Raw genomic sequence first — 8,204 nt, 5'->3', positions numbered from 1 at the left:
AGAGAGCCCGATGAAGAACGGCGTAGGTAGAAACTAGAAAGGATCGGAAAAGAAGCTGGTTGGATGTGCCAAGTCGTAGACGATGAAATTTTGGCCGAGAGAGATCTGAGATGGAAGCATCTTAAAAGGGGATTGGCGGGAAACGGCGCCAAAACGAACACAAATGACGAAAATGCCACTACAGAACGTAATTCTTTCCCAGTTTTGTTTTTTTTCTGCTGTAAGCTTGCTGTAGACGGTGAATTAAGCCTTCTCTTAATCGCCAGTTGCAAATCGGGATGGAGACAGGAGGCGACGAGGGGGGACGCTTGGAGAAAAAGAAAAAGCGAAAAGGTGAGGCTATTTTAGTAATATCATCCATTGTTTATTATTTTATTAATTTTCTTTCGAAGCAGGCAGACCAAGCCAAAAAGGTCTTCCCTGACCAAACCCCTGCCTCCGTCCGAGCCTCGAACCTCTCGGCTTGTCGCATCTTTACGCTTGCTTCCTAAGAAAGCAGGCGAGAGTGAGAGACTGGGAGCTGAGACTCAGAGACTGGGAGCAGTGCCGTGCACACTCTGGTTTTTCATTTTTGCATCTGCGCGGCGCTTCTCAAAGTAAGTGAAAACTCGAAACCCTCGCGCGATAGGTCGTCTTGGGATGAAACGCAGAAACGAGGATCGAAGATTTTGGAATTAGATATTCAAACAGTGGTGGGATGGAGAGAGAAAGAGAGTCCGACAGTCGGACTATATAGTAGTCGGGCGAGGAACTTTGTTTCAACGCTTTCGTTTTCGCACTTCCGCCACCCAACTTCGTCATTCCGTCCTTGGCTGTCTTTCTCCGGTTTTCTCCTTCAGACTTCCCCGTCCTTTTGTGTAGCTGCTACCAAGTTCTGGAGGAAAACGAAGATACCCTTTTTAGTTTCTTTTTTTAACTATCCTCTCTCGTGATTTCAGATCTGTCTTCGTCTGAGTTGAAAACCGTTCTTATTCTCTCGTTTGAAATAAAATCTCTTTCCTCCAGTTTCAAGTTAGAAAATGTAAGAAAGAGTTTCGGAAGAAATGGTTGGAAATGGAGGAGGCAGTAGTAGTCGGAACGGTGGGGCCTCCATTAGCGCTGCCGCCACGGCTATCGGCTCCGGTGATACCAGGTTTCGGCAGCCAGAAAGGGTATGTCTGTTTACTTTCTCCTATCAAATTCTTAATTATTCGTTTTGTTTGGAAGACTGCATTTACCCTGCATCGCTGCTATACTCTTCTGTTGTCTAGATCTAGTGCTTCGTGTGAAACTTTTTAATATCTATGCTCGTTTACAGTCTCTTTAGCTGTAGTTTCAGTTAGAAACTGCTAATTCCGATGAGATAGTACTTTATACCTTATGTTATCTGGGGCATGGAGATGCTAATCGTTCGATTTTACTATGAACTTGGGAAAGTTGAATTGTATGAACCAAAGATCCTATTGCTCCAGCATCCATGGAGAGGTAACGTCAGTACATTATCGTGTTTATAAGCTTTAGATATTTGAGGATTGTGATCCCTGGCCATTTCCTGTTAATTTGTTCAGCTTGCAGGCTACACATGTTAAATTTTTCACTGGTATAACAATGTACTGATATCCGTCTTGTTTTCTTGGATTGCTTCGATTTTAACATGCTTATTGCAGTCATATGGTCCTAGAAATTTTATCTAGTTCATTGCCATGCCCTTAGTAGCTATTTATTTGGTAAAACTGGAGCATGTGAATATTTTCCATTCAATCCTTGTACTGGTCTGTTAGAAAATGTTGTGTTTTGATTTCCACTGCCCATTCCTTCTACGCCTTCTATAAGTTGTAGCACCTTTCCAGGTGAATAGTAATTCACTTTATGATGGCCATCAGTTGCTCGTCCCAGTCTTTCTGTTTTTCTTAATATTGTTGATGGCAAAGAAGCTAGTATAAAATACGGCCGGTAAAGGAGCATTACTTAGACCTTGCCTAATGCGATTTAGTAAACTTTGCTACCAATTAGATCAGAAAATGATACTAAATTTTATTATTGAGTTTTCTTTGTTAACTATTTTTTGTCAGTGATCTATATGTTCTATGTTGCTGCTTTCATTTCCATGATTTGTTTATTTGATGCCTGTCCTTGTCCACTGTCTGTTTCTTTCTTGATAGGAAACCGTGGCGATATCCTTCCAGTTAATTAATGTTAGTAACTATCTACTAATTCCATTGGGTAATTTTGAACTATATTCATGTGGGAGGAAGTAAAAGATGGTTGGGGTAACAAAACTCATTTCATTTGTTAAACTATCAATAGAAGCCGTGTAAACATATTACACATGGATTTGGAAAAACTGGAGCATGCTCTGACTTGTATGTTAATAAGACAGTACCCGTGTGCAGGACAGACTTATATGTTCTTTTCTTTTCAAATTCTTTACTTACCATGTGGGATGTAAGCTGAGAACCTACCTAAGTGCAAATAAATTTTTGTGCTTACGTGTTCAGCCATCTAGTTTTTGTACATTACTCTTTTGCTTTGAAGAAAAGACGCACTTCGCTGGTTTTAATTGGGATTTTTTGGTTATACAAGAGTTTGTCATGTACTATGCTGCTTTATCTATTCAAACAGTTGAAGCCTCTGGAAACCATGTTGTAGTGTCTCACTTGTTCTGTCTTTTTTGAAATGGTATTGTCTCATCAGTTATAAAAACTAAATGGACTATGGTCAATAAATTCCATCTAAATCAAATAGTCAACTTTTTAAATTTGGCTGGACGCTGGATGTGCCGTTTTACAAAAAAAGGTGTTCTCATTTGCGCAATATTCTGATAATTCCAATGTCATTCTTCAATTTGATTGGCATGTAGGATGTATATGCAATTCGACTCAAGGGTATATGCTTGTCTATTTTGGCAGCAGAGGAGATGGGGAGGTTGTTTAGCTCATTTATCTTGCTTTGGATATCAGAAGAGGGGAAAGCGTATAGTGCCAGCATCTCGTATCCCTGATGGAAGTCCATCTGCAAATCGTGCCAATGGGCCTCAACCTGCTGGATTACCAAACCAAACTACAACAATAACGCTGTCTCTTCTTGCCCCACCTTCTTCACCTGCTTCTTTTACAAATTCTGCCCTCCCATCTACAGCCCAATCACCAAGTTGTTTTTTGTCAATGTCTGCTAACTCTCCTGGTGGTCCATCAAACATGTTTGCTACAGGTCCATATGCCCATGAGACACAGTTAGTCTCCCCTCCTGTTTTCTCAACTTTCACTACTGAACCATCTACTGCTCCATTCACACCACCACCAGAGCTGGCTCATCTTACCACCCCTTCTTCCCCAGACGTGCCTTTTGCACAGTTTCTTTCTTCCTCTGTGGACCTTAAAGCTAGTGGAAAAGAAAATGGTATTCCATTCATGTCATCTAGTTATGCAGGTGCCACTGACCTTCAAGCAACTTATCCGCTTTATCCTGGAAGCCCTGCTAGCAGCCTTATCTCACCCATGTCTGGAGCCTCTGGTGATGGGATATCTTCATCTTTTCATGAAACTCAGTTTCCTGCACAATGGGGTGCATCAATGTCTGGTCATGATACTCCGTCATATCCTAGAAATAGGTCCTCTAAGTTATTTGCTCTTGGTTCTGCCTCTTCCAACAATTTCTTGCTTTCTCAAGATTCTAGTTTCTTCTGCCCTGCAACCTCAGCACAGTTTTATCTGGACCAAGCTCAGCAGTCATTTCCATCATATGCTCATTGTGGCGGCAGGTTGAGTCTTTCTCGAGAATCAGATGCTTACTCCAGTGGTGGCAATGCACACCAGGGTAGGCACAGCAAAGCTTGCATAGCAGATGCCGAGGAGATTGAAGCCTACAGAGCATCGTTTGGGTTCAGTGCAGATGAAATTATCACTACTCCCCAGTACGTGGAGATCTCAGATGTGATGGATGACTCTTTTACCATGACCCCTTTTCCCTCCAACAAACCATTGGTAGAGGAACATTTGGTATCTGAAATGTTGGTTGTAGGAGAAAAGATGCGGCAGGGGGCAGCTCAGTCAAATTCACTTGATTCAAAAGATGGCATTTTAGGAACACCTAACTGTGTGGAGGTTGATAAAGAAGAGGCAAAACCACGTGCTGATGCATGCAATGGATCTAAAGGTGATAACTTTGTTCCTAATCTCAGAAAATAACTCACTGTTATGTAATTTCAAATACAATTTTTTTTGCAAACAATCCATAGACACCTATGCATCAACCGGTTGACCATCAAAGTGTCTAACCATTGGGATAATATAAGTTTTGAAAAAAGAAATGCATGTGCAATTTGCTTTAAAATATCTGATAACATACTGACAGATTGGTTTGTGCCTTTGGTTGTTGATGCTCTTATTTGATTACCTGTATTTTGCTGAAGGTTCTGCAGTAAAATATTCACAGTCAAATATTCACATCATACTGTAATTGTTTACGGCAGAGGCTTTTAACTCCTTTTTCTATACATGCAAGTGACAATTTTATTTTTGTGTCCAATAGGTCCTGGGTCAGCCAAGAATGATTCCAGCATGCATGATCAGGTGAGCGAAGGAGATCTCATATCCAAGATTGGGGACATGAAGATCAAGAGAAGTCGGTCATCTGGGCTATCAATGTCTGATGCAGAAATTGACTATAGGAGGGGGAGAAGCAGAAGGGAAGGCAATAGAGATCTTGTTTGGTGTTAGTTTTGCTAAGAAAGATGGTATGCCTACCTTCCTGTACTAATTTGAAATCATTCTACTTTTGTTTTCATTCCGAGATGTTGATTACCTATTTGGTTGTTTTCTCCGAGTGCTAAAAGTGTTCCTAACCCACATCTGTTGTTTGAGAACACCTTTGCTGTGTTGCAATTGGCAGTTGTCTGTTGATATATGATGCGTGAATTTAGATTCCTTTTGGGCCAATGCGTGAAAAAAAAAATGGCTCAATCTTGTTTCTGCTTTCATGGCAGTGGATTCTGTATCCTAGATAACTCGAGGAAAGGAAAAAAATTAACTGGAAGCTCATGAGCAAATTTGATTTTTTTCTTATTTTCATTCCTAAATCATGCCTTTGTTTGTTGTCGGACCGAATCGAGAGAAATAGATAACTACCAGGCCAAACCCATTTTAGAGTCTTTTCTTATCACTATTTTGAACGATAGAATAAGAACGCTTGCGCGCAAAGCGTGTGTGAGAATATGATTCCCACGTAAGTTATATGATATACAAGATAGTATAGTTATATTAGACTTTATTTTAAACCATTTTAGTGATTCCAACTGCTCAATCACCCAACTACACCCACGTTACCTCTCCCACCAACGTTTTTTTTTATGATTCTTCTTAAAAAACGATTGATGTCGATCAACTTTAATTTCTTATAGCTTGGTTCAAAATCCTAAATTTTTAAGATAAGCAAAAGGTATTCTTAGTTTACGAACAAATAAAGCAGATACGCCAGACCATGTTGAGAGGAGTCTAGTGAATCTTTGCCCAATCTGCTTCTTGGAGGTCCAAACGTTGCATGACTTAGTGTAAATGGCCCAACTACTAATTGATATCAGCTGTAAGTATTATGCTATTATTACTTGTTTGCTTCCGAGTCCATCACAGAAAATAGGTCTGAAATAATTTAGCGCAAAGAACAATTGACAAATTTCAATTTGATGCCTTCTTTCCAGCTTTTCTTGTATATCTGAAAACTGCTAAAAAAGAGATCCATGATCCTCAGCAACTTTTTACCTAGAATTTCAGGTACCTAGTTTACTTATATTGACAATATTTTAAGAACTCCCACATCACGTTATTTAACCACGATTTGTAAGCAGTGAGCAACTTCAATCCACCAATCTAAACATGATCTGGCAACATATAAAGAAAATCTTTCCTATACCCTAAGTTTGCATTTCGACCCAACAAAACTAGTTCTGATAAAGGTTTCTACTCTTCAACATTCGCAAGTAACATATAATTTTAAAACTAAAACTTCCTCAAATATGAGGTGCAAGAATCAAAAAGGGACTCCACGTCCACAAGAAAAGTAAAAATTCTGCTACAATTGCTGCCACAAATCGAACTCACTTGAGAGGAATAAACCTCGAAGAGTGGGTGGCACCAATACCAGGCCTTCCATGCTTCACAGGCTTATATGAGATGGAGAATTCAGCCAGGTAATGCCCAATCATTTCCGGCTGCAAAAAGGAACCAACAGAAATATAAAATAACTACACCCACAAAACTCAACAACCATCTAATTTTGTGTAAGGTGAAGAACCACCAGTCCTTATCTAATACAATAGTTAAAGACACCCAAAAAAAAAAACAGAGTAGATAATAATGCCTTTAAAGTGGTGCCAACATAGAGGAAGGCCCCAACCTAAAAATAGATGTCTACTTATATAACCACACTTAGAAGGGCTGGGCAAAAAATGCTTGGTTAAGAAAGCTTCAAAGATGGGTACAAACATTGTTAGGTCATATTTGTTAAAAAACAGATAATGCTGGTAGATATGGATCACATGCAAAATTTTACAAAGAATATATAATCTTAAAACTTCTAGCAGAACATTTTCAGGACAAAAAACACAATATCAAACAGTCACAAGGGCAAAACTAAAAACCAAAAACCAAAAGCCAAAAAGAAAAAAAATTACCAGTACATCAGAAGAAGGCTTCATGGTGGATGTTAATAGGAGGAAACACACTAAACAATATGACATACTGTAGCTCAAAGGTGAAGTAATGACATCAACACATTTCATAACAAAGTGTTCAAAGATGGGACACCAGAGATAAGAAGAGAGTGAAAGCATACCTTAATCTCCACCTGATTAAAAGTCTTGCCATTGTATACACCGACGATGCTTCCTATCATTTCTGGGACAATGATCATGTTTCGCAAATGAGTTCTTACTGGTTCGGGCTTCTCACCAGGAGGAGCTTCTCGCTTCTGTTGTCATTTAATTTCCATGCACATAAATGAGAAACATTACCATGAATAATAAAATTTCAATTAAATGATGAACTGCTGAAAAAACAGTCTCGGGTGAAACAAGAATGCCACTCAAGAATTAAGAGTTTAATAGAACACCAAAATCTTAATTTTATTGTATCCGAGATACGGTTTTCAGTTCAAAAACTCTTTTATTCGTCACTTCCAGCATATAACTAAGAAAACATTTGTGTTATAACTACCGGCAAGAATTTAAGTTTGCAAAGCTTTATTTAGAACGCGTCCCCTCCAACAATACCTGACATGAACTCAAATTGTATTTTGAGAGACAAAAACCTGAAATCCTATCATTGACGATAATCCATTAACTCTCCGGTTCTTTAAAGATTACATTCGAAAAAACAGAAAACTGACAAACCATATAGAAATCCAAAAAAGAAGAATGAATCCACACATCCATGATGCTTGAAAAAGAACGTCCTCAGAAATTTTGCAATTTCAAGAACAGAATCCAACCCAAATGGAGTATAAAATAGCACATAGGATGAAACTTACCGCCTTACGGAGCTTCTTAATAAGAGCCATAGGCTTCCTCTTCAAACCGCGCTGAAACCTGGGGCAAACAGGAACCACGATGACAAATAAGTCAAAAAAACTTAGAAAAAAGACATAAAAGAGGAAAAAAAAAAAGCCGCAAAAACCTCGCGACCGCAGATCATACACGAATACCTACCTTCTGCGTGCCCGTGCGGTGAAGAGCTTGACAAGCTCGTCAGTTCCCATGTCAAGGAGCTGATCGAGATCAACTCCTCTAAAGGAGAACTTCTTAAATGTTCTCCTTTTGGGCTGAGCTCCTCCAACATCGGCTTCCACATCAGCCTGAGAAACAAAAAGGTTATCAAATCCGAGGTATCAGATACTTCGCCGCTGGATAAAACTCGAACAACTAGATCAGTAGAGGAAGAGAACGACCTACCATAGCGATTAAGTTTGTCTAGGGTTTGCACTTCGTAACAGAGTGAAGCCTGGCCGCAGAACTGTGAGGAAGATGACTTATATACTACTCCACCTCATGACCCAGCTCGGCCCGCACGTGTAACCTTGCACGGGTCCACCCGAAAATAGTATAATTTTTATTTTTGACAACCAAATAAGTTCAAATAATAATAATTTTTATATATTAAATTCATAATTAAATAAATAGTTAACACAATTATAATATTTATATTAAGACAATTACTGAAATGATATTTAGATAA

At 39.1% G+C, this 8,204-nt stretch overlaps 2 protein-coding genes across 4 annotated transcripts; one reads left to right on the top strand and one right to left on the bottom strand.

Moving 5' to 3' along the window:
• Positions 1-462: 462 nt before the first annotated feature.
• LOC137946247 (uncharacterized protein At1g76660-like) lies at positions 463-5,042 on the top strand. 3 transcript variants are annotated; one of them, XM_068792471.1, is made up of 3 exons: positions 463-1,151; positions 2,892-4,134; positions 4,510-5,042. In XM_068792471.1, the coding sequence occupies exons 1-3, from the start codon at positions 1,044-1,046 to the stop codon at positions 4,695-4,697; spliced, it is 1,539 nt and encodes a 512-aa protein (XP_068648572.1). In that variant the 5' UTR covers positions 463-1,043; the 3' UTR covers positions 4,698-5,042. The 3 variants fall into 3 exon arrangements, with proteins under 3 accessions (XP_068648572.1, XP_068648571.1, XP_068648569.1); XM_068792470.1 differs by having other exon boundaries at positions 466-1,151; positions 2,889-4,134; XM_068792468.1 differs by having other exon boundaries at positions 466-1,151; positions 2,840-4,134.
• An 823-nt stretch (positions 5,043-5,865) lies between these two features.
• On the bottom strand, positions 5,866-7,969 carry LOC137945806 (small ribosomal subunit protein uS19-like). Its single transcript, XM_068791840.1, has 5 exons — positions 7,922-7,969; positions 7,679-7,824; positions 7,501-7,558; positions 6,808-6,942; positions 5,866-6,184 (listed from the first exon to the last, which is right to left on the bottom strand). The coding sequence occupies exons 1-5, from the start codon at positions 7,922-7,924 to the stop codon at positions 6,071-6,073; spliced, it is 456 nt and encodes a 151-aa protein (XP_068647941.1). The 5' UTR covers positions 7,925-7,969; the 3' UTR covers positions 5,866-6,070.
• Positions 7,970-8,204: the final 235 nt, after the last annotated feature.

Source organism: Aristolochia californica, unplaced genomic scaffold (assembly GCF_029961685.1).
Source record: "Aristolochia californica isolate CCGP_79_NKW_82.1479 unplaced genomic scaffold, dmAriCali1.0.hap1 SCAF_12, whole genome shotgun sequence".
Taxonomy (NCBI): domain Eukaryota; kingdom Viridiplantae; phylum Streptophyta; class Magnoliopsida; order Piperales; family Aristolochiaceae; genus Aristolochia; species Aristolochia californica.
This window is presented reverse-complemented; position numbering and strand designations above follow the sequence as displayed.

Coding starts and splice junctions, on each gene's coding strand:
- LOC137945806 (XM_068791840.1), bottom strand. Junction 7,559..7,678: donor ACCGCACGGGCACGCAGAAG/GTAGGTATTCGT, acceptor TGTTTGCCCCAG/GTTTCAGCGCGGTTTGAAGA. Junction 6,185..6,807: donor TTAATCAGGTGGAGATTAAG/GTATGCTTTCAC, acceptor TCCTTTTTGCAG/CCGGAAATGATTGGGCATTA.
- LOC137946247 (XM_068792468.1), top strand. CDS start 1,054: ATGGAGGAGGCAGTAGTAGTCGGAACGGTGGGGCCTCCATTAGCGCTG. Junction 1,152..2,839: donor GGTTTCGGCAGCCAGAAAGG/GTATGTCTGTTT, acceptor ATTGGCATGTAG/GATGTATATGCAATTCGACT. Junction 4,135..4,509: donor TGCATGCAATGGATCTAAAG/GTGATAACTTTG, acceptor TGTGTCCAATAG/GTCCTGGGTCAGCCAAGAAT.